Source organism: Populus trichocarpa, chromosome 14 (genome assembly GCF_000002775.5).
Source record: "Populus trichocarpa isolate Nisqually-1 chromosome 14, P.trichocarpa_v4.1, whole genome shotgun sequence".
Taxonomy (NCBI): domain Eukaryota; kingdom Viridiplantae; phylum Streptophyta; class Magnoliopsida; order Malpighiales; family Salicaceae; genus Populus; species Populus trichocarpa.
Window position 1 is genome coordinate 8,554,451 of NC_037298.2, and position 25,269 is coordinate 8,579,719.

Genomic DNA, 25,269 nt, shown 5'->3' on the forward strand with positions numbered 1-25,269 from the left:
AAATTATGTTTTTACCCCTAAAATCAATAAAATTTAGAGTTGTTGACCAATATTATTTTTATTTTTTCACAAACTTTAAAATACTAAAAATATTTTTTTGCCCTTAATATAAAAAGAAAAAAAAAACTAGAGTTGTTGACTAAGGATTTTTTTGTTTTTTCTTTTCCTAGGCTATAATTTAAATAAGACATGTATTTAAAGGTGTTTTTATCCTTTAACACGAGTTTATTTATAACTTTAAAAGTCATTATGGTATTTTGATATTTAATTTTTAATTATTTATTTTGAGAAGTTGATAGCACATGCTTGATATTATAATTTTATTTGTATATTCATACTATACAAATAAATAATATAAATGAGAAGTGCTTATGCTATTGCTTGATATTGATACGTAAATATATAATATATATGATAGTATAATTTTATTTTCATCAACAAAGGTTTATTTGTATATTCAATTTTTTTTAAAAAAAAAAATTACTATCCCGGCTAAACGAAAATAGCTAGCAATAGCATAAGCACGGGACATAATTTTAAAAAACAAAAGGCAGTGTTCCATTGATCCGCATTCCCATCATGCTTCAATTCGGAAAATAAGACAAGACTTGATCATAAGACGATTTGAGGGGAACTTTTACATGTGAACAGTGCTATAAATACAAATAAATCATATTATAATTTTATTTTCATACAAATTACGTGGCAATTGTTAATTTTATCCTCGATCGATCATTTAATTAGTAATCGGGAGATCCATATTTCATTACTTATAGTCCGCGGCATCCTTTGGAATATAGTTTTATGGTGATTTATTTGCATGAACGACAATTTTTATTTTATTTTTGGATTTCCAGGCAAAGTCGGGTGCTGCTAGCGGGAAATTGTACATGGCATGGGAGAATCATCTCAATGCTGATTGTGCTGTAGTCTCTTGCACCGAAGGGAGAAAGAAAGAGAGAGCGTGGGGGCATGTGTAAACACATGGAGCACGAAAGTTTGAAGGTCGCTGTAAATGCCTATTATGCTATTGGATTTAAATTTGATAATTCTTTTTATTTAAATCTAGTTGGTTAACAAACATCGAACATTTTGTTAACGCCGGCATTTTCCGGTTAAGGAGATTTTACGAGGAAAGATAGTGCTCGTATTTCAGACACCGCCTTAACCGGACCGCCGCTATCGAATTTCCTAAATCAGAATCACGAAAAGAGTCAAACAAAAAACGTGTCCTCCAGCCCTTGAAATAACCAGATTACCCCCACCGTCCAGATAACCGTTTCTAAACTCTAATCAAACCCCCTCCCTTCCCCGATTATCAGTTACTATGCTCCCCTCAAAGGCTCGCCGTAAAGTAGCTCCGGCGAACGGAGACGCTGACAACTCCGCCGACAAACAAGACCAGCTCCTCCTATCCTCCGCCGTATGCAATGGCGAGGACCTCGGACCTTTCGTCCGCAAAGCCTTCGCATCTGGCAAGCCGGAGACACTCCTTCACAATCTCCGCCACTTCGCTCGCTCCAAAGAATCTGAAATCGAAGAAGTCTGCAAAGCTCACTATCAAGACTTCATCTTGGCCGTTGATGACCTCCGATCTCTCCTCTCCGACGTCGATTCACTCAAATCTGCACTCTCCGATTCCAACTCCAAGCTCCAGTCCGTCGCTAGGCCCCTCTTAACCTCCCTTGATTCCTACCTCGAAGCTCAAACTGGATCGAATAATGTGAACTTAGCTCTCAGTTTGATTTTCTCTTGTATCAAGCTACTAGAGCTTTGTTCTAGATGTAATTTCCATTTATCTGGCGGTAATTTTTACATGGCGTTGAAGTGTGTGGATTCGATTGAGACTGATTTCTTAGATAAAACGCCGTCGTCTACTTTGAAGAGAATGCTAGAGAAGAAGATCCCGGAGATTAGATCGCATATAGAGAGGAAGGTTAGTAAAGAGTTTGGTGATTGGTTAGTGGATATTCGTGTCGCCTGTCGGAATTTGGGGCAATTGGCTATTGGTCAAGCCTCGGCGGCGAGGCAGAGAGAAGAGGATTTGAGGATTAAGCAGAGGCAAGCTGAAGAACAGAGTAGACTTAGTTTGAGAGATTGTGTTTATGCTTTGCAAGAGGAGGAGGAGGACGATGGGCTTAGTGGTGTGATCGGTGATGATGGTAATAGTAATGGTGGCGGTAATGGGTTGTTGGGGTTCGATTTGACTCCACTTTATAGGGCTTATCATATACATCAGACGTTAGGACTTGAAGATCGGTTTAAGCAGTATTATTTTGAGAATAGGAAGCTTCAATTGACTTCGGATTTTCAGGTATCTTCGATGACTCCATTTCTTGAATCACATCAGACTTTTTTCGCACAAATTGCCGGGTTTTTTATTGTGGAAGATCAGATTTTGAGGACTGGAGGGCGTTTGATTTCGAGAATGGAAGTTGAGAATTTGTGGGAAACCGCTGTTAGTAAGATGTGTTCAGTATTAGAGGATCAGTTTTCTAGAATGCAAACTGCGAATCATCTTTTATTGATTAAGGATTATGTGAGTTTGCTTGGAGTAACTTTGCGTAGATATGGGTACCCTGTTGATTCTTTGTTAGATGTTTTGAGCAAGCACAGGGATAAATACCATGAGCTATTGTTGTCTGATTGTCGTAGGCAGATTGCTGAAGCGCTTTCTGCAGATAAGTTTGAGCAGATGTTGATGAAGAAAGAGTATGAATATTCTATGAATGTGCTTTCATTTCAATTACAGACATCAGACATTGTACCGGCGTTTCCTTACGTTGCACCTTTTTCATCCACCGTGCCTGATTGTTGCCGAATTGTGCGGTCCTTTATTGAAGATTCTGTGAGTTTTATGTCGTATGGTGGGCAGCTTGAATTCTTTGATGTTATAAAGAAATATTTGGACCGGCTTTTGAGCGAGGTTTTGGATGAAGCTTTATTGAAGCTTATTAACACATCAGTTCACGGGGTATCCCAGGCTATGCAGGTTGCAGCAAACATGGCCGTGTTAGAACGTGCTTGTGATTTCTTCTTCCGTCATTCTGCGCAGCTTTCAGGCATTCCCTTGAGAATGGCAGAGAGGGGTAGGCGACGGTTTCCTCTCAACAATGCTCGTGATGCAGCTGAAGAGATGCTATCCGGGCTGCTGAAACAGAAGGTTGATGGTTTTATGATGTTGATAGAGAATGTGAACTGGATGGCTGATGAGCCCACGCAGGGCGGCAATGAATACGTGAATGAAGTCATGATATATTTGGAAACTTTGGTTTCTACTGCTCAACAGATATTGCCAACTCCTGTTCTGAAAAGGGTTTTGCAAGAGGTTCTTTCTCACATTTCAGAGATGGTTGTTGGGGCTTTACTTGGGGACTCAGTTAAGAGGTTTAATGTTAATGCTATCATGGGGATTGACGTGGATATTCGATTGTTGGAGTCTTTTGCTGATAACCAAGCTTCATTGTTCTCTGAAGGGGATGCAAATCAGTTGAAAACAGCACTTGCTGAGGCAAGGCAACTGGTTAATTTGCTTTTGAGCAATCATCCTGAGAATTTTCTGAATCCTGTGATCAGGGAGAGGAGTTATAATATGTTGGACCATAGGAAAGTAATGACAATATCAGAGAAGTTGAGGGATCCTTCAGATCGGCTATTTGGAACATTTGGGAGCAGGGGAGCCAGGCAGAATCCAAAAAAGAAGTCTCTGGATGCTTTGATAAAAAAACTCAGGGACGTTAGTTGATTTCACACGTTGTTGCATGTATGGTCCTTCTTTCTTTTTACTGTCTTTTGATCATTGCTACATTTATTTGCTTCCAATGTTTTTCTTCTCATTGTTTTAGTAGTTGTGAAAATTATATTATGTGCTTATAGTTCTCTTAGATATGCATCAGATTGTTTGATTGAATTCTTTTGAGTTGAGTTGTGTAAATGAGGGCTGTTGCTCATTGTGATAGATCTAAGGTCAGACCTGTACCCGTAGCCCTTCCCCCCAGACGTCCTTGCTGTGGACGAGGTGGGGATAAAATCCACCGCCTGCCCCACTAGTAGCAGGGAAAGAAAGGGGGAACAAACAAAAACAAAAAAATAAGTAAAGGCGAAGAAATCAATCTTCCATCAAGATGGCATCTTACAGGAGCTCGAGCCACTGCTTACAGTGCTGATGCCTCTTAACAGTAACTTTACGTTGGCCAGGAAGACTGTTCTAGATAACCATGATTTTGGCTGGCTTAATATATACCATTCATAATCTAATCTAGCTCGCGAGTTTCTGCATTATCTAGCTGACCCTTCTCCACTAGACTTTAACTTCTATCTGCTCTCAGACTGAGCCAGGATTGGACTAGATTCATGGTGAGCTGACTGTAGCTGTCTATAGCCACTGATATCTTGAAGCTTAGCTATTGAAATGAACTTTTCAGACTCCAACGCAGGGTGGTTTAATAATTGACAATAGATCTTTTCTAGGGCAAAGGTGTTCTTTATTGGAACCCGAAGCACTACCTCTAGGGAGTATTTTTTGGGTTGTGTCATATGAGACGGGGAAGCTCGATTGCCCATCTCCTGTCAGGACAACCTTATGGGTTGTAACTAAGAGAATTGGAGAGAATGTGGAAGGCAATGATAGAGTTCATCACATTTTAGAATAGCCGAAAGCTATCCATCTTACAATTGGAAGAGGGGAAAGGGCCCCGCTAAAATGGCGTCTATGCTTTACAGTGGAGTTTTGTCCGGGCGACCTCTTGGGTGGTGGTAAAAGGAGGATTGGAGGACTTCATTCAGGTGTATTTGAAAAAAAACGTGGTGTAAATTGTATTCAAATTTTGAATTTTTTATTTTTTTATTTTTTCAGATCATTTTGATATGCTGATTTAAAAAATAATTTTTTAAAAATATAAAAAATTATTTTAATATATTTCTAAATATAAAAAATATTTTAAACTACCACCATTCACGTTCTCAAACACACCCAATAAGATTTTCACATGGCATGCTTTGGTTGAAGACATTGTCTTCTTTTAGCGGACTGCGTTGATGAATAGCGTGGATGAAGAAACTAGTACAAGCCTAAAATACATATACAAGAAGAGGAGCGCGCCTTTACTGTCATCAAGAGCAAGTGGAGGTGACCCTACCTTTTCCATTTCTCTTACAACTTTCAATTACACTACCCAGGGTAAGCATTATGAAATCAAATTTAGATAAATTAATATTTCTTTTTTTATTAGAAATCAAATTAATAAAATTTATTTTTAAATGATTTTTTTGTTTGAAATTGTATTAAATTAATATTCTCTAGTTGTTGTTTTTTATTTTTATTTTTATTTTTAAGTATTGATGTCAAAAATTAAAAAAATTATTTTAATATATTTTTAATTAAAAATATTTTTATAAAAACTGTTTTTAAAAATGAGTTAGACCACGCGTCATTTGTTGAGACAAACGATTCATCGTGTGATTTTTACCTAGATTTCGACCACTGGTTGCCGAAAGATCGGGGCTGAAGATTGTTTTACTTAAAAATCCATTTTCTAACATATTTTTTTATCGAAAACACCCCAAACACCTTTATAAATACATTCATGACTTCAAAAAACTCAAAAACCACCACAAAACTCAAAATTAACCCGAAATCAAATATCTTTCTGAGCTCATATATGTTTTTATAAGCACTTTCAAGGTAAAAAAATAACGCTTAAATTGAACTCTCGTCAAATGAAATCACTTGATACAAAGATTGATCGTTTTGGTAGCCAAAATCGATGTTAACAACATTTTTCTTTCTCTACCATCAGAATCCACATATCCATTTGTGTCCTCTCTCAAATTAGAGATTAAAAAAAAATTATACCAAAATTGAGTTGAAAAAATACGGAGGGGTCAAATAGGTATATTTTGTGAATTTTGAGAACAAAAGTGAACTTTTTGTGAGAACTATGAAACCATCATTCATTTGTGGTGCCTTTTACACCTTGGTCTACCGTCTTTTAATTTTGTCCTTATTTAACAAATTTGATTCAATTATCTTTTAATTTGGGTAACAAATGATTCAATCACGTAAAACAAAAAGTTTGAGGATAAAAATAAAAAACTTTAAACAATGAGTCCTCGGTAAAATGTAAGATAGTAAACAATGTTTGTGTATATTAAAAAACCTATATATTTTAGTGTTTTACTAGATTGGTAACATGTGCTCCAATGTGGACCAATCAAAAAATTCTTAGCACACAAAAGAGATATTTAGACGACAACAATATTTATAAAGAAGTAGTCTATTAATATGATTTAAACTACAAGCAACGATAGCAGATGAATCATAAAAAAACAATTGGTAACAATCAACCAAAACAAATGAGTCGTCAATATTATACTCAGAAGGAAAAGGAAAAAAAAAAGATCGTTGGCAACCCACTATCACTCCATTGTGGACATCACTCATCACAAAAAAAACTTGTTAAGACAGTTTAAACCCAATCGTAAAATTCCAAACAACGATATGAGAAGTTACACGGGTCGCTAGAACAACTACCTGGAAAAGTAAATCGAACAAAATAAAATGAAGTGACCATCCGTCTATGTTTAATAAATCAATTCTATTTAATTCAATAATAAAATTTATTTTAAAAAATAAACTTAGTAAAGAATAATTAATAAAAAGACCAGAGGTAACGCAATTAAATAAAAAGAAAAAAGATAAAATCAAGGTCATGGAAAGCATGAAAAACAAAATAGAGCTCAATCTTTAGTTAAATAAATATTAAATGATGAAATAAAAAAATAGCTTTAAAAAATGATTTAAAAAAATAAAGCAATCTTAGACAAACCTTATAAAGCTAGGTTAATTTTCAAAATTTGCAACCCGTGAAATCCTAGACACGAGCTTAATCAAGCTCAAGTTCAAACCAATTAAATGTTGAAAAATTAAATTGGGTGAGAAATACCGCTCTTGAAAATTTTGCAAAGAAAAAAAAAAAGAAAAGAATGTGAATGAAATATATAAGGGAAAAAAATTATGGTGAGTGGAATTAAAATAAATACAACTCTAAAATTTATCTTAGACTACAAGAAATAGTAATAAGAAAATATCATCAGATTTGACAGAACAAAAATTTGAATAAGGATGAAATCGAAAGAAAAATCTAATTCCATAAATTATTTTAAAAAATTATAGCAAAAAAAAAAAACAGGGATTGGATAAAAAAAAAAAAAGAAGTGTAGGGGTTGACTTGAAAAATCAGGTGGCAGGGCGCAAACATCGAGGAAAAGAGATGAAAGAAAAAAAGAAAAAATGATCGTCAATAACAAACTGAGACGAAGCTGAAGCCACTCCGAAATATTAGTTTAGGGGTTGACTTGAAAAATTAGTTCACACCAAATATCTAGAGAGAAGACGCTGATACGAAGCTGAAACCACCCTGAAATGACTTTTTTGGTCGTTGGAATCAATTGCATGTCCAAATATGGCTACTAAGTCATTTTTTTTTAATTATTAAAATATTTAAATGATGCACCTCCAAACAATTAATTACAAAAAAACTAGTAATAAAATAACACAAAAACCCTTTAATATAAGAGTTAAATTATTCTATATTAGAGTGCAAAAGTCTTTTTATTGTATATCCATTAGTTTTTTTTTATTATTCTAAGGATAAAAATATTATTTTATTATGTATTTTTAATTAAAAATACAAAATTAACAGAGTTCAAGTTTAAAAATTAATTTCTTTTAAAATAGTGTTGCAAATCCACTACACAGTCCAAACATAAAATACTTGTGCTCCCCAATCAATTTTAGAATTCCAAAATCATCCAAAGTCAGATTATTTTACTCTTAAACACATGGCAAATAATTTTATTTTTTTTAAGGCCAAGAAAGAAAAAAACATTGTTTTCGTCCAAAATAAATTATGTATATATGAACAATATTTTCTCCGTATCATTTTTTTTTTAATAATATAACTATAATGTCGTTTAGTTTTTTTTTAATTTTAAAAAGAGTATATTAACCTCGTGCAAGTCAAAGCGGCAATATCTGCGAGAGACGGGTGTCCCCCGCCACTTTTAACTGCCACAAGGGACTAGCCTACCTAACTCTTTGTAGAACAGTAGGCCATTTTCAGGCTTCGTCAACATATATCTACCCCGCGTTTCCCGTTTCCCAAGTCCCAACGACGAGTCAATAAACCAACTACACAAGATTGATAAAGAGACTTGCAGGTCCACATGGGAGTACAGATGAAATGGGTTCGCCTTTCCGCTCAAGATCCATCTCTCCCATGGCTTCCCTCTGGCCAACTTTCTTGGTTCTAGCTCTCTCAGCATCTTCACTCGTCAATGCAGACGACACATCAACAGTATACGAAGTTCTCCAGGAATACGACTTTCCTATCGGTCTCCTTCCCGCAGGAGTAACGAGCTACGAATTTGACAACTCAACAGGTAAGTTCACAGTCCATCTTAATGGCACTTGCTCATTCAAAATCGATTCATATGAGCTCAAGTACAAGTCCACTGTTAAGGGTGTGATAGCCAAAGACAAGCTCTCAAAATTAAGTGGGATTCAAGTGAAGGTGCTCTTCCTGTGGCTTAGCATTGTTGAAGTGACTCGTGATGAAGATGAACTAGAATTTTCTGTGGGGATTGCTTCTGCTAATTTTCCTGTGAGTAATTTTGTTGAGTGCCCCATTTGTGGATGTGGCTTTGATTGTAAAGATGTCGACTTGAGGAAAGGCAGGCTCAGTCGTCGATTCTCTTCTTCTTAGAAATTTATGTAGGTCCCAGTGACTTGTCTTCGTTAGCATTTGCCAGAATAAATTAATGTTTTTGTCTTTTAATTGTCTTCTCTTCATTTTTCGTTCTTCATTTTTTCTTGAATATCTTCCGATTGATTGTGTCTCTTCTATTCTCCTTTTACTTTTTGCCATTTTTTTCGTATGCAAAGTTATTTAGCAGGAAATGTTCTTTTTAAAAAAAAATTGGGGAATCGATCGTCTATCAGTCTACAGCCGGTTTGGTTTTTTGAAAAAAATTTAAAATTCTTTTTTTAAAATTTAATTTTTTAATATATTTTTATATCGTTTATATTAATATGAAAAAATTTAAAAAATAAAAAAATGTATTATTTTAATGTATTTTTAAATATAAAAACTTTTCCAATATCCCTACGTAAAATCTAAATTTGCATTCTGGCGCTGGAGAAGTTGTGGCCGCTAGCAATTACTAAAAAAAAAAAAACAATTTAAAACACTTCACCTTCCATTTTTTTTTTTAATCTTGTTATTTTAATTAAATTTTGTCCTTGATTTTTGCTTTTCTGGAAATGTTGAAAGTTGTGGTGGGCCCCTTGACTTAGCTGGATGCTGACTCATCATGGCAAATATGATGGCATTTGGATGCTATGACATTTGGCATGCTGAGTCAGCATTCACTTGTAGTTAAGCACTCGGTAACAATTATTTTTACCTCCTGTGAAATGGCTTGGGTGTAAAAAAAAACAAAAGAAGGAATTATGCAGCTATGAAGTGCATGGTCCCATTGTCAAGCCGTTGTCTTTAATATGATTTCCCTCCCTTTTACATTAAATGTTGCATCGCATAGTTTTCATATTCAATCCGAGGACTAGCGTAAACAAGGATTTGGATTATTAGATTATGGTTAAATCCATAAACTATAAATTCAAGAAAAGAATAAAAGATTTTTGCTCTTCCGAGTGCTTTTCTTTTTGTTAAAAATGGCTAGAACACACATTTTCCAAAAACTCATGTGATAAGATCTTTTATTTTTAAAAATATTAATATATTTTAAAGTGCAAGAGCACATGATAAGGTTCATTGCCTTGTGATTTGGTTGCAAGGATTAGGTTGCAACATTTTTATCTGAGATGTTATGATTTGGTCTTGATGTGAAAATTATATACATAAATATGTGTTTATTCGATGTGTTGTTTGTGGTGAAATAAAGATTTTTTCAATTAATTTCATATGTTGAGTTTCTATGTGGTATTTTTTGTTTGATATAAATGTGTATCAATTGTCTTTTATATGAGGAATCAACATAAGATTAAATGATCCGTTATTGTTTTTTATCACTGGATATTGACTATCAGGTAATAGAATCAGTTAATGCATGTATATATCTTTCTTGTTGTCATTTTATATGTGTTTTTGGTTTGATATAAATGTTTATCAAATATCCTTTATTTGAAAACTCAACCCAGAATTAGAGGATATGTTATTGGCTTTTATCCTTGGATGTTGACTATTTGGTGATAGAATAAATGGATACATATTTATGTTGGTATTGCATGATTTTTGTTTGATATAAATGTGTGTAAAATGTTTTTTATTTGATAACTTAACCCGGGATTAAAGGACCTATTATCGACTCCTATCTATGAATGTTGATTATCGGGTAATATAATAAGTGGATTCATGCTTATGTTTCTTGTGATGACATGTATAAGCTATTATATATCTTGAGAAGGATGAAATGACTTATTCTCAACTTTTATCCAAGGATGTTGACTATTAGATATTTGAAGTAATCAATACATATTTTGTTATTTTCACGAATATTTGTGTTTGTTGTTGTGTTTTTGTTGTTATTTATCTTGAGAACTCAACATAGGATTAGGGATGACAATTTAATTTGAAACCGATGGTTACTGACCTGACTCGACCCGACCTGAATGGATAAGTATTTTTTGAACCCGATGGATACTCAAAATTACAGAATATTTATATACATACCTTAATATTAACATAAAACACACACACATTTAACTATTTTATTTTTTATTAATTAATAAATAATAGTGGATAATGGACACCCATTGAATACCCGAAACCTGAAAGATAATTTATGAATATCTAAGTTTTTGCTCGATAGATAATGGGTAGAATATAAATATCAAGAAATCCGACTCGCGGGTACACATTATTATCCCTACCTAAGATTAGATGACTCGTTCTCGGCTCCTATCTTTGGATGTTGAGTATAAGGTATTTGAATTGGTGAATACATGTTTATGTCATTTTAATTCATGCTATTTGTTTTTCTGTTTGGGATATCTTTTTTTATGTAGTAAGTGAGTCTAGGCTAAGTTGACATGATTCCACGTAGGTCAATTGAGAGCGAGTAGTTACCTTTGGATTCATTTTAATTAATATAATCTGGAATGGGTTTATGCCTATCAATAACTCATCAACCTCACAAGTCCAATGCGTATCTTTTGTCAAAATAGAAATCATATTATTTTAAGGTCCAAGCCCAAAACCGTTATTTTAATGTAAGTTTAAAACAAAAACATGCTAGTTTAAACAATCTTAAGCACAATATACATCTTTTTTAATAAACAATAACACAATTTATCTTAGGTGAAATTTATAGGGTGCCGGCTATTATTCTTATTACATAGCTAGTCCTCTTTCTAAAATATGTGAAAATCAGTTAAAGTTTTTAATTACCATAAAATTATGTGTCAAAATTATGATAACACAACTTTTAAGGATGAAATTGTGAAGAAAGAAAGTTCAATGATCGAGATGAAAGAGAAAATTAAGGGTCTGAAAAGTGAAAAATTTACTATAAGTCAGGTAAATGAATGTTAAAGAACAGTGCTTTATGACATTTTTTTGCTGCAGTAAAAGATTGATAAGGTTGAGTTCATCAGTAGAGCAGTAATGAAACATTGATGATATCGAGGGGAAGAAACAAAAAGAAAACCAGAGACATTATCTAGGTTCTCCGATGGTGACAAAATCAGCACTCACCAACTACTTTTCCAAAAGTCATTACGTGTCCTACCGAGTTCCAACGACTTCCCAAGCAGAAATCAACAAAATTTACCTCAATCCAGTAAACAAAAATAAAAAACGAATCCTTTTCACACCAAGCAGAGCGACCCCAATGTCTTTCACCGCCATTTTCACCCTCTTCCTCATCCTATCACCGCTCGTCACTTCATCATCTCTCACCATCACCGACAATCTGCCAACGGTGTATGAAATCATAGCTGGATACAACTTCCCGATCGGTATTCTCCCAAAAGGTGCCACAGGCTACAAACTGGACAAAACTACTGGCGAATTCGGCGCCTTTTTGAACGGTTCGTGCAGTTTCTCTGTGGAAGGTTCTTATCAGCTTAACTACAAATCCACAATCAGTGGTTACATAAGCGACAACAGGCTAAAGAGTTTGAGTGGAGTAAGTGTGAAGGTTCTGTTTTTTTGGTTAAATATTGTGGAGGTTATTAGAAATGGAGATGAGCTCGATTTTTCTGTTGGAATCGCTTCCGCCAGTTTTCCAATCGATAATTTCTATGAGTGTCCACAGTGTGGGTGTGGGTTGAATTGCAATAATGTTGAGTTAGCAACCAAGCTTAGATCAAACCCCTTTGTTTCCTCTTTTTAGGGATTTATTTACCTGTTAATTAATGGATATTGAAGGGATGAATAATGGGATGCTTTTCTTTTAGTTTGACATGGTATTGAATTGAATCGTTTTTTTTCTTGAAGGAAAAGAATTGGACATTGTAAACCGTATTTATGCAGCTTTCTTATAACATTGTCCGTAAAGCAATTAGCACGGCGTAGGCTCGCTTTGGGTTTTAGGATGTTTCCTTACATTCTTCATGCTGTCAACAAATTGGAGATGCTGGCACAATTGTTAAATTTATTTCAAGAACTTGGTAGTAGAAGCTATCAAATCATTCAAATTTCAAACTGATACGGAAAACCAGTCTTGATTCTGGGCGGAACCATCGCTGCATGGACATTTTGCAACAAATCACCGCTTTCCTAATTATGTTTGCATTGAACTCTATATGTTTCTTCTTTTATAATAAGGAAAAGTAACTTTTGAAAGAAGTTATTTAGAACTATATATCTACTATATGAGGATGAGGGTATGTGTTCAGCGTCTAACCAATATTCCAGAAAGGGTTCTGCCCGGAAAGCTAAAGGTGCATCTCTTCGTTTTAAGGAATTATGGATCCTCGTTGGAGTTTCTTTTGGTTTAGAATCCCTGTGCTCATTTGGAACCTGGACTTTTCTTACATGAGTAGTGGCACCAGTATTTGTCCCATGAGTATAAGAACTTACAATACCCCCTTTGATGCCATTACAACTGCAATATCACAAGCTGCTAATTGTATTGTAGGAATGGCATTTGGCCGAGTCATTTCCAACTTTAGTCACTTGAGATGCAGAAAAACTATGGCCTTGGACTTGTTGATAAGTACTTGTAACTTGCTATAGTTTGTAAGGTCAAGAAATTATTCTCACTATTTGCAATTCGTTTTGTAGTACCCATGATAACTTCATGAAAGAAAGGATGACTATCTGAAAAATCTAATTTCACAGATAAGCTTCAGTATTCTGAGTTTATTCTACCAAGCTCAAGCACACACAGATAGTAGATTTGAGAGGCTATACAGGTAATGTTGATATATTTGGTGGGGATTTTAAATTCTTTGGTAGCTGGAATTCGTGTATGCTGTTAGGACCTTGCAGGGTAAGTAAAGTATTATTCTCCCTTGTTATGTTTTCTCATGCAATGCTCAAGGTCTTAAAATAGTCATACACTCAGGATCGAGGTTTCAGTTGAGTCAGATTTGTTGAGTGTAGGTATCTTTCGTGGTCTTACTGGTTTGGAGTTGATGAGGTTCTCTTGTTGAAGAGGCTCTCTGCCTCATTGTTTGCAATTGCGCCTCTCCTAGAGCAGTGATGCCTAACACGGGCTTGCATTTGGAGAACGATATTAAATTGCAGAGAGCTAACGTAGAGGAGTAAAACTGGGCCTCTGGGGATTAACGGATTAGAAGTTTCTCTGGTCCATGGAAAGCACGAATTTGACTGAGCGTGAAATTGAGGAAGCTGCATCATTTCATGCTGTCTTATCAAGGGACTGTCCTGCTGCCTTTCGTTTGCCAGCGCCGCCCATAGCTTGATTTGGAGAAAGGTATATTGTGGTTTTCACTAAATCCAAAAGGCAGGATCGGAGAACTTTCTTTAACTGTGCTTGCCTGTGACAGAACGAAGATGAGCACGTGCTCATGAAGTTTTTTCTCCTTGAACTGATCATGCGACGTGAAATATATGTTTCCCACGTCTTTCTTCTCCATGCGGAGAAAATACTCCATCCAAAATCCGAATGGGAGATACAGCACGGTTATATTAGTAACACGAAGACTGCCATGTGCCAAAAGAAGGAGAAACAACAACATCGTTCCTAAATCCTACCTCAATTCTTGTTGATTTATGTTTGCTACTGGAACATTACAACAGGATTCTGTGCACAAGGCTCCCATCCTGGTGTAATTAACCCGTATATCATCACCAAAACAAACCTCGTCTTGTAAGAAACTTGATGCACGACACCCATCATGACCTGACACGAAAGATACCGTCTCCGCTGCTCCTACCATTATAAATTATTGACTTATTTGGGACGCGTAGAAATTTAGCATCACAAGCATTTCCTAAATTTAATTCGTGGGTAAACTCCATCGGAATTTATGCATTGAAGTTGATTGATGCTGTTTTTGAAGTGTTTTTTTATTTATAAATATAATAAAATAATTTTTTTTAATGTTAATATATTAAAATGATTTTTAAAAAATTAATTTAAAATTAAAACATGAATTTTTCAAAAACTAATTCTACCCGCAATCTAAAATATCTTATTCCAAGGTTCATTGCATTGTTAATTTGTTACCCAATCATTCATCCATTCCAGAATCTTATCAATTCTAGTTGAAATTGAGTTTCTATTCTTCAAGATTTTTCCTTTTGCAAGCAAACCCTGAAATATTGGGTGAACCCACAAGAGAATCGTCCTCGTGTGACAGATCTATGCATGTCTTTCGATCTTGTTCTTCGAATTCGAATAATATTATATTAATGTTGAAATTACTGCCTGCTCAAAATCAACAGAAAAGCGGTGCATTTCCCTCGTCACTGTCACAATCAGGCAGCTTTTATTTTTCTGCGAGCCAGACTCGACTATTCAGCGAGTCCTGGCTTTTTTGCAGTTTGCATTGCAACATCAGATTCATCGCAAACTTTATATATACAGCTAGAGAACAAATAAAATAAAATAAAATATATATACAAACTGGCTACTGAACTTTGCCTAACTTCCCTTCTCACCATCCATTATAATATTAGAAGATCATTATGCGATTTCAACTATGACAATCCCACAGATGAACAGTAGCTAGGTATCTTTAACGAATTACCCAGTAAAGGATGACAGAAGAAATTCTCTGCTGTCGCCACTTACTATATACGAGTTCGATTATTAAACCATTAATTGGCATAGAATAAATAGAGGAAGCCATCCTCAGCGGCGGAATCTTGATAAATTATTTGGAAGGCAGAGACAAGCAAGGAGTGAATTATGCAATTTTCGGTTGGTGAGGGACCTGCTGTTGATGGTGTTGCCTACATTATTAGATTGATCAAACACCAAAGTTAGCATAATGGTAATATTAGACTGCACGCTATAATCAAAATATATGGTATTAGACTGACTACACGTAAACAGCTAGGTGTTGCTTTTGGCTAAGCTTTATTTGTTTCAAGTTAGGAGGAGATCGTCCTATTCGTTCAAATATATTATTTATCACATGGATAAGGGTTTTCAACCATACTTCGTGACTTATTAGAGGGCTTGATGGCTTGTTTTTTTTTTAAGTGTTTTTTTATTAAAAATATATAAAAATAATATTTTTTTAGTTTTAACACTAGTATATCACAAGCTTTTAAAAAAATTAATTTAATTTTTTTTCCAAACAAAAAAACAATTTAAAAATCGAGCTCAACCACTACATTATGAATCACTCCTTATACAATGAAAATGGAGGTTTCGATTTAGATTGTTTTTTTTTAATTAATTAGGTTGGTATGGATAATTTCTTTTATAATTCTAAAACTATAATTATTAGTTAGTTGCTTTGCTTGTAGTGTATGTTTGTTTTCATAGTAGAAATAATGTTTTCTAAAACTTTTGAGAATTTTTGCTTGAAATTAATTTTTTTATTGTTTTGATGTGTTAATATAAAAAAATAAATTTTAAAAAATAAATAAATTATTTTAATATATTTTTTTTAAAAAAAATTAAAAAACATAGTGAGGATAATAGGCAATAACAAGGAAAGTAGCCACTCGTATTTCTTGTGGACTAATATTTTTTGTCACTGGTGTCTGGCCAATCAAAAGCGGGCATTCCAAATCATTGAAAAAACTGGTTTTCAGGTTTCAGACCTGAACGTCATCAATTGAAAGGGCAAAGCTATGCGTGCTGCCACGAAAATATCATGAAAAATTAATGGTTTTCGCATAAAGGGAAACAAAAACTAATAATTTGAGATCGTGTGTGATAAATAACCTGTAATTGCATGAAAAATTTATAGGAAGAGATATTACATCTGTAAGATATCTGCGAATTCTGTCCCTTAAACAGAGAGAGGACAGAGATGTATGCCATAACAGTAATCGAATCGAGCCAAGATCTGTTAAACATGTCACAGCACACACACCGATAGCCAATGCGGCCAACGCATCAGAACCACCCCCACAACACACATGCATCCATCGATCCTTCGTTTTGTACCGTAGAACATGATATAGTAATCAAATTTTATTAATAAGATTAGATAGTGATCTCTCAATGTTTCTTCAAGAGGGAAGCACGTAATCCAGCCTCATCGATTTCCTCAGCAACATTCCCTGGTCTGTAGAATCCAGTACGAGGATCTGGAACCCAGGAAGTCTTCTCGGTAGACTTGCCAACCTCCTCCCCTGTTTTCTTCACCATGGCATCAGCACCGCTTCTTGCCTTGGGCACAGCAGCTCCTTGTGATGCATCAGCTGAGAATCCTCTGCCGTTGATCGCCCTGCTGATCAAGCCAGAGATGACCTTTGCGTTTGAGGAAGAACGAGCCATTGTAATAGAAACTAAAGAGAATGAACTTAACAGCAGTAGAAATTTTTGTTTCCTTCTTCTTTTTCTTAAAGAAACCTTGTGCAGCAGCTGAGAGAAACAAAGAGTCACTCTTTCTTTCTTTTTTCTGGACTCTCTGCTCAAGGTTGCGAAAACATGTGATGAGAGAAGGTAGCCTTGAGGGGTTTATATAGAAAGAGACGGAAACTGAGACGCGTGAGGCTCGAAGAAGAAATAGCATCCACTACGGTTAAACGGTGGACCCTTTCAAATTACGCTATGAAATATGCAGTGAACTTCTATGTTCTTGCCACGTGATGACTGTTTCTTCTTTCTGCCGCTCTCGCCTGTCCCTTTTTTTAACTTAAAATATCCATATTTTTTAAATGAAAAAGAAAACACCTGGCGTATCCTTAATTCCTTGTTAATGACTTGGTTTTTGATCTCTTACTAAATTCTTCAGATTAATGATGAGAAACATCGATGATCCAACGGTTGAGAGAGTCAGAGGAGTGAAGACTTTTCTCACACCAGAATCAAGCATGTGAAGAAGAAGCGAACCTCTTTTGACCTCTTCGAGCTGGTTTGGTATTTTAAAATATTCTTGGTTAATAATGTATTAAAATAATATTTTTTATTTTTTAAAAATTTATTTTTAATAATAGTATAGTAAAATGATTTATAAAAACAAAAAAAAATTCATTCGAAGAAAAAAAAAAGTTCTTACATAAATACTTTTCAATGTAAAAAAACAAACGGGCCGAAAGAGCGGCGTGAGAGCGGTGTCTTGAAAAAGTTAAAAGGACTCACAGCCGATGATGATTAGGTGAGCAACATGACATAAGCAGTCCACTTGAACTAGACAAGAGGGTCCCTATTTTGTGTGTTTTGCTTCTTCTTTTTTTCATTTTTCTGGAAGACATATTCCTGGCCCAATGAACTCGTGAAAGATCAAGGAGAATTCCGACTGAGTCAAGAGTCAATAATAATTTAACTAAAATGGCTTTCAGTATGTGCAGATTCCAGCTCTTTAAATTGATGGGCTCTAGCTTTAGGTGCCCAATTTCGAATTGAATTCTTGAGATAGATGCTACTGGCTAGTTGCTAAGGCGCTAACTCATGTGAACTCACGTGAACATGTTGTCGTGTCTCGATTTCACGACAGGAGAGTATTTGTGCATTGAGGTCCTGTCCAGGGAAATTAAAACCCCGTCTCCCAAGTGTCCAAGCTTCTCGTGCTTTTTGCTGAGTCTCTTTCTTCTTCTTTTTTTCTCCCTCTCTTTCTAGATATTGATTAATTAACAGGGTTAAAAAAAAAAAACCAAAAAAATCAAACTAACAAAAAGATTAAACTAATTAATAAATTTAAAAAACATTTGGTTCAATTTTGGTTGTGTAAAGTTAAAACTGAAATAACCAAACCGATTCAAATACAACTAAATTATCCTCTGACGTAAAATGTATAGTTGTGGCAAGGATTCTGATTTTGATGTTAGCGAGAATTCCAAATATGCTTTTGTAGATGTTTTCTCTGCCCTCGCATCGGGCATATCAATATTCTTGATTATTTTTTATTTGGATTGGTTTTTATAAAAAAATAATGAAATTGAATATTTTTTAAAACTGAAATCGAGTCAAACCAATCGGTTTTGGTTTTTTAGAACAAAAACCGGTTCAAACCGGTTTGGCTCGGTTTTTTTGTTTCGGTTCGGTTTTTTCGGTTTTTTGCTTATAAAATCGAAACCGAACCGAACTGGCTGGTTTTTTTAAAATTTTAATCGATTTTTTTTTCGGTTCGGTTTTTTCAATTATTTTTTTTCTGGTTTTTTCGATTTAATCAGTTTTTTGGTTTTTTTGCTCATCCCTAACTAGTAGTGATAATGATGTAAACGCATATGAATCGGTGATTCTTTTTATGTTATCTTTCGGCGTAATTGCAAATAATGGTTTAATTACATACAGTCGTTATATGATAGAGTTAGAGCAACTTCCTAGCTCCACGCTTATAGCCTAGAAAGTTCGGAGTCCATAAAAATCAAGCTTTTCCAGAGAACATAAAAGAATAAAAAAAATGGTTGGACGGAATTTTTTAAATTAAACAAATGCTAATGACACTGGAGAAGCAAAAATCCGTGATTAAGAAATTAGTTTAGACGTTGAGAACGATTACAAATTGCTAATCAAAATAAAAATCTCTTTGCGGACCACCACAGGCAGCGTAGCTGGAAGCTTTTGAGAATTGAGAGCCTCAGACTCTGAAACACTAGGCAAATTCCATTTGGTAAGCCAACAGCAAAGCAATACCACACGACAGAGCATAGCTTTCTTGAAACCGGGGCGCGCATAAAAAGACAAGAGCTATGTTGCTAGCATTTATTTATTTACCTTTTCTTAAAAAGATTTATTGTGGTCCTAAAATACGCATGAAAATCTCTTTTTCACTCCTTGCGCTCTAACTTTGTCGTGAATCATGTTCAGTCCGTGGGACACTCACTCTTTTCTTTACCCTTACGATTGCATGGAGGCTGCAGCTGTTTCCTGACAGTCATTGCCTCCAGTAACAGCTGCTCAGTGGAGCTAGATAGCTGGTTTTCCAGCAACTTGTGTGAACTGTAATGATCTAGCATAAAGTCTGCTTTTCCAAGTTGGAACGTAACGTCACTGATCCAGTAAATCTAGCTAGGTTCTTCGTTTTCCGTGACTGCCTAGATTAGAAGACAGATTTGGTAACCACGTCAAATTCTGATAGATGTAAAATTAATGGCATTTGACGTGCCCCATTCAAAACTTCTTTGTCAGCACCTTTTTTTTTCTATATAAAAAATCATCTGTCAAGATCCTGAGTGGCTCTGAATGACTCAAACTTTTAGTCAACTCCTTTCCTTTTATTTTCTTGTAGGCAACGATGTAAATGATTAAGAACAGAGCCATTCTTAGTATACCCTAGCAAAACAGAAGGCACAAGCAACAACAAACAAGGCTGGCATGAATTTCAAGTAGCCATAAGATATTACTCAAATTGGTGGTCACTTGCTTTGTTTTCTCGTTGTCTCCTTTTGTATTCAGGGAAGCTGAGCACTAAAGAAAGATAGAGCAGAACCAAATGAAGTTGACTGGGAATCAAACAACGTTCATATGCATGCATCAAGAAAAAGTCCTCACGCCACTTGAGAATTGACGAGAGCCAAAGTTCTTCCATCCTTATCCTCTAATAATTGGGTGGTGTATGTGTTTCTTATAGTGGTTGCGGTTTAAAATATTTTTTATTTGGAAATATATTAAAATAATATTTTTTATTTTTAAAAAAATTTAGAAATATAAAAAAATTAATTTTAAATAAAAAAATTTAATTTTTTAAAAAACACAGTTGAACTGTTTTTGAATATTACCTTGGTATTGATGATAAAATGACCCTACTTAATACCTAATCTAGCTAGGCTACGTGGATTATTGCATACCAAAAGATGCAATGTGACTTTAGTGTTGGTTACAAAGGATGGGATTATATACCCGCGTGATACTGTGGATTAATTTATTTATATATAAATAAAATAAAAAATTCTAAGATTTAAAAATATTAGGTTTTTCTGTAAAACTATATCCAAGACTCTTGGGTTTGACTGCTACGCCTGACCCAAAAATAATATTTATAATATCAATAATAACATTAAACTTGCATGACCTAAGTTTAAGTGAGTTTGACTGCAACACCAGACCTAATATATAGCCTTGGATGTGGGTCTGTCTGCAAGGTCGTGTCATAAAAGTATGATAATTAAATAGATTAATAAAAAAGAAAAAAACAAAGAAAAAAAACTAATGAAGAAAAAGAAAAAAAATCTGAATTAACTGGGTTAACCCTTAAACCCAGGTTAACCCGTCAAACCTGGAATTCACGTCATGAAAGTTTGATAACTAAATAGAAAAAAAATTTGACGGGTTAACTGGGTTAAACTGTCAAACCAGGTTAACCCGTCAAGCCCTGAATATGTGTCATGGAAGTCTGATAATTAAATAGAAAGAAATTTAACATTAACAAACTAAACTAAATGAAAAAAAATTAACTAAAAAGAAAAAAAGTAAAAAAACAATATAGGTTAACCCGTCAAACTCGGGATCTGTGTCATGAAAATCTGATAACTAAATAAAAAAATAACATTAACAAACTAAATTAAAAAAATTATTAAAACAAAAAACAAAAAACAAAAACAAAAACAGCAAAAAAACAAAAAAAAAACAAAAAAAAAAATAAGTCAGAGTATTTTAGTATATGTTAATATTATTATAAGTATAATTATAATTATAATATATAAGAGTACGGGGAAAGCTACAGTGCTTTCCCCACGCCTCAGAGTATTGCTTAATATATGCGGACAGAGTCATTCTTCTTCAAGATTTTAGAGGTCAAATTGCATGCCCTTCTCTTTTCTCGAAGCCAGCTTGATTGAAAGCCTTGGATAATGGGCCAAACCCAAAACTGACCTTATCTAATAATGGGCCAAACCCAAAATTAACCTTATCTAATAATGGGCCAAGCTACTTACTCATAATCCAAGTAGGTGGATTGGGCAGACGAGTTGGGCCTGACGCACATCTGCTTCTCTCCCTCTTTTTCAGTGGCTGTTAGATTTTTTGGGCAAAATGTAGATTGTAGAACCCTAAAGAAATCAAATTAAACCCCCCAGTCTTGCTCGTGTATTTATCAGCAAAAACAGCTAGCTCTCAGTCTCTTCTTCTTCGTTTTTTCTTTTCCAGCAAAATTTAGAGCTGGAAATCATGGCATTACAAGAGAGAAAAGAAATGGGAGATAACAATAATAGTACAGGCACTGATGTCTCGCAGAACATGACTATTTACATCAACAATCTCAACGAGAAGATCAAAATCGATGGTAATGTCAGATTCCCCTCTTCTTTCCTTTTTTTTTCTTCTTAATTTTCAATAGTCGTCCTCTTTCTCACATATATGGTTTGTATGTGATAATGTCTGACTTGGAAAAAAAAAAAAAAAGAGTTGAAGACATCGCTGCACGCTGTGTTCTCGCAATTCGGGAAGATACTGGAGATATTGGCATTCAAGACATTGAAACACAAAGGGCAAGCTTGGGTTATTTTCGAGGATGTTCAGTCTGCCTCTAATGCTATACGGCAAATGCAGTCTTTCCCCTTTTATGATAAGCCCATGGTATGTATGCATGTATGTATGTATGTATATTGTTAGGGTTTCTTTCTTCTTATATTATGTTTGAAGTTTTTAAATTATCCTATTTGTGTTCATATGTGAAACAATGGGTGTTATTTAAGATTTCTAGGCAGAATTTTAATGGAAAAAGTTGAACAAACAAAAGATCAAGAAAACTTGCGACTGTATCTAGATCCACTAACTACAACAAAGTAAAAAAGAACACCTCTGTATTCGTGAAAGAAAACTCTAAAAAACTGTTGTGACAAGTTTCTCATGTTGTGGAAAAACCAAATACAAGAACTTAATGTGGACAATACATGAACCAAACAATGTGTGAATTAAACAATGCATGAAGTAAACATTAATTATGGAATGATAAACATGAAATGATTATTATGAACATTCATGAACCAAGTCAGCATCACATTTTTCAACAGGAAAGTTCTTGAAATTGCAGAGGATTTAATAACTCTAGGAAACCTTGTGAAAAAATGGTTAATGTTTTCCTTAGATATTAAATGTCTTGCTTGGGTTGGATAGGAGGGCTCAAATGGACCTAGATCCCCCCCTCCCCCCCCAGATCGATGAAGGAGTGGCTGCTCTTTCTAGTGCTTATCTGCCCATATCTTATTCTGTGCATTGCTGTTTTCATAGCTTGAATTAGAAACAATTAGATCCTAGTTTGCTTGTAAGATACACGTTCTTACTTCTGCAGCATCAATCAGTAAAAATAAAGGTTCTTCAATAATTTTCTGGGTGGAATTTGTTCCTTTCTATTTACTAGTAGAGAAGAACCTTGTCACGTTTCTAACTTTTTCTTTCTTTTGCTGTTTAATCTATTGGCAGAGAACCATATTTAAACATGTTTCCTTTACTTTTCTTTTCCTCGAATTGACCAAGCTCATATTCCATGTTTCAACTATTGTAAAGCATGGGTCCCTCTCTTTTGCCAAAAATTAATGTTGGTGAAAAATATTTCTAATGCAGAGAATACAATATGCAAAAACTAAATCAGATATCATAGCAAAAGCTGATGGTACTTTTGTTCCACGGGAAAAACGAAGGAGGCATGAGGAAAAAGGTAAGGCATCTCTATCTTTCCCTCTCACACTTTTTTATATTCTTTATTTAGTGAATGACAGAGAGAAACTCACTGATAAGTGCCAAGCATTTGCTTATAGTGTTTCTGTTTTTTGCATGTGGGAGTAGTAGCACATTTTTTATTTTTTTTATGTACCTTTATTTTGGATCTTGCAAGGATAGAACATGACCAATAGTAATTTTGTCTGTATTCACTGTCTGACTTCGCAAATTCGCAATTTTGATGTCATGGCCTTGCTCATATAGATTATAGAAAGAGTGATTTGTGTAACTATGATTCTAAGTTATATATATATAGCATGAAACAGAATGTGTACTTGTGTTTGTAAACAATATGCATAGTGAACTTCTGTGCTGAGAACTCAGGACTGTATTTTTTTGCCACTCCTGCTTTTTAATGGGAGAAGTCAAAAGGTGATTTAATGGCAACAGGGAATAGTCGTGATTGTGGTAGTGGTTAGCTCTTTGTTTTGGACCTTTGGCCCCTTTCATAACCAAAAATATAAAAAGTTTTTAAACACACATGGCTGTGAAACAGTAGAGTGTGCATATGCTTGATATTACTTTGAGATGTGGAACCGATTTGGGATAGATGTATCATTGTGTAGATTATGCTTCTTCAGTTTCTATGAATTATTTTCCTCTGAGATCTATATTTTTCTAATGGCAGGGAAAAAGAAGAAAGATCAACATGATGCTAATCAAGTGGGAGTGGGTCTGACCCCTGCTTATGGCGGCGCCTACGGGACAACACCTTCTGTAAGCATGTTCTCTGTTCTATTAGGATTACCCTACTGGGTTCTTTAGAATATGTGGTATTTAGGTTAATTTCATCTTCCTCTGTATCTTAATTGATTATGGATTTGACAGCATGTTTGTGATTACTATTCACCTGAAATTCAGCTAGTTAATTTTATATTTGGATTCGAAAATTAAGATTGACTTCTTTACCAACTAACTTTTGGTTGCTATAAAGTACAGAGAGCAGGCCAGCATTTATAATATATATACATTTGAAGTAGGCAAAGAGGATTGCATTTCTAGTCAGTTAATCTAGAGTGTTACTTCTCTTTGCTGATGGAAAACCATTATTTGCTGATCCTATGTTGATCAACTTATCAAACATCAAACAATAATCCATCGCTAGTTACCTTGGCTAATGATAAACTACTTATGGAAATTAGTTTCACTTCCATTAATTAGTGAAAGAGTTCGTTGCTGAGATTCAAAAGGATACAGCCTGTTTTCAGAAACTGGTGAAGCTTAGCTGTCAATTTGTTGTGAAAAGAAAGTTCGATATCTCTTATTATGATCCTGACCTTCAAATTGTTGTTGCAGCTATTACAAATACCCTATCCAGGTGGTGTGAAATCTATGGTTCCTGAGGCTCCAGCTCCACCAAATAACATTCTGTTTATTCAAAATCTTCCCAATGAGACTACTCCAATGATGCTGCAAATGCTCTTCCAGCAGTATCCCGGTTTTAAGGAGGTCAGGATGGTGGAAGCAAAGCCAGGCATTGCCTTTGTAGAGTATGGAGATGAGATGCAATCGACAGGCGCAATGCATGGACTTCAGGGATTCAAGATACTTCAGCAGAATTCAATGTTAATTACCTACGCCAAGAAATAGACAAATGATTGGGTTTTCAGCTACTACTAGGGGAGGGCTGACATTAGGACCTTCAACTTCTTGCAAGCGTGTCCTGTTATCTTTTTCATTCTTTGTTTGAACAGGAGGTTTAGATTTTTCGTGTATCATTGTAGCTATGAGTGACTTCTGTCAAATATTTTCCTTTGCTTCTGAGAATCACTCAACAGTAATTTTTGCTTGAGTGTAATGTTGCAGATTAAATTAGATAATGCTGTTGCGGTGTTGCCAGATATAATCACATATTGGTCACCCAAAGACATTGGCCATTTTCAGTCAATCTTCGAGGCATGGCTGTTATCAGAAGGTGTTTTGATTAATCGCACATACTCGAAAGCTAAGGATAAAATAATGTTGGGCTCTAAGCCCGATTTAAACAAAAAAAGA

At 34.8% G+C, this 25,269-nt stretch overlaps 5 protein-coding genes across 5 annotated transcripts; 4 read left to right on the plus strand and 1 right to left on the minus strand.

Annotated features, from left to right (window-relative positions):
* Nucleotides 1-853: 853 nt before the first annotated feature.
* Nucleotides 854-3,910, plus strand: LOC7495242 (exocyst complex component SEC15B). The gene has a single exon (XM_002320298.4). It carries the CDS (start codon nt 1,328-1,330, stop codon nt 3,743-3,745), a length of 2,418 nt encoding a protein of 805 aa, XP_002320334.2. The 5' UTR covers nt 854-1,327; the 3' UTR covers nt 3,746-3,910.
* Nucleotides 3,911-8,163: 4,253 nt separating this feature from the next.
* Nucleotides 8,164-8,837, plus strand: LOC7491292 (uncharacterized protein At5g01610). Its single transcript, XM_002320299.4, has one exon. The coding sequence runs from the start codon at nt 8,244-8,246 to the stop codon at nt 8,763-8,765; it is 522 nt and encodes a 173-aa protein (XP_002320335.2). The 5' UTR covers nt 8,164-8,243; the 3' UTR covers nt 8,766-8,837.
* Nucleotides 8,838-11,671: 2,834 nt separating this feature from the next.
* Nucleotides 11,672-12,483, plus strand: LOC7491293 (uncharacterized). Its single transcript, XM_002320300.4, has one exon. The coding sequence runs from the start codon at nt 11,752-11,754 to the stop codon at nt 12,412-12,414; it is 663 nt and encodes a 220-aa protein (XP_002320336.2). The 5' UTR covers nt 11,672-11,751; the 3' UTR covers nt 12,415-12,483.
* A 3,898-nt stretch (nt 12,484-16,381) lies between these two features.
* LOC7491294 (protein SENESCENCE-ASSOCIATED GENE 21, mitochondrial) lies at nt 16,382-17,135 on the minus strand. Its single transcript, XM_002320964.4, has one exon. It carries the CDS (start codon nt 16,948-16,950, stop codon nt 16,672-16,674), a length of 279 nt encoding a protein of 92 aa, XP_002321000.3. The 5' UTR covers nt 16,951-17,135; the 3' UTR covers nt 16,382-16,671.
* A 4,425-nt stretch (nt 17,136-21,560) lies between these two features.
* Nucleotides 21,561-25,120, plus strand: LOC7495243 (U1 small nuclear ribonucleoprotein A). The gene is made up of 5 exons (XM_002320301.4): nt 21,561-21,838; nt 21,959-22,131; nt 23,119-23,212; nt 23,903-23,991; nt 24,571-25,120. Exons 1-5 carry the CDS (start codon nt 21,724-21,726, stop codon nt 24,862-24,864), a joined length of 765 nt encoding a protein of 254 aa, XP_002320337.2. The 5' UTR covers nt 21,561-21,723; the 3' UTR covers nt 24,865-25,120.
* The last annotated feature ends 149 nt before the right edge of the window (nt 25,121-25,269 follow it).

Coding starts and splice junctions, on each gene's coding strand:
- LOC7495243 (XM_002320301.4), top strand. CDS start 21,724: ATGGCATTACAAGAGAGAAAAGAAATGGGAGATAACAATAATAGTACA. Junction 22,132..23,118: donor CCTTTTATGATAAGCCCATG/GTATGTATGCAT, acceptor TTTCTAATGCAG/AGAATACAATATGCAAAAAC. Junction 23,992..24,570: donor CCTACGGGACAACACCTTCT/GTAAGCATGTTC, acceptor TTGTTGTTGCAG/CTATTACAAATACCCTATCC.
- LOC7495242 (XM_002320298.4), top strand. CDS start 1,328: ATGCTCCCCTCAAAGGCTCGCCGTAAAGTAGCTCCGGCGAACGGAGAC.
- LOC7491294 (XM_002320964.4), bottom strand. CDS start 16,950: ATGGCTCGTTCTTCCTCAAACGCAAAGGTCATCTCTGGCTTGATCAGC.
- LOC7491293 (XM_002320300.4), top strand. CDS start 11,752: ATGGTGACAAAATCAGCACTCACCAACTACTTTTCCAAAAGTCATTAC.
- LOC7491292 (XM_002320299.4), top strand. CDS start 8,244: ATGGGTTCGCCTTTCCGCTCAAGATCCATCTCTCCCATGGCTTCCCTC.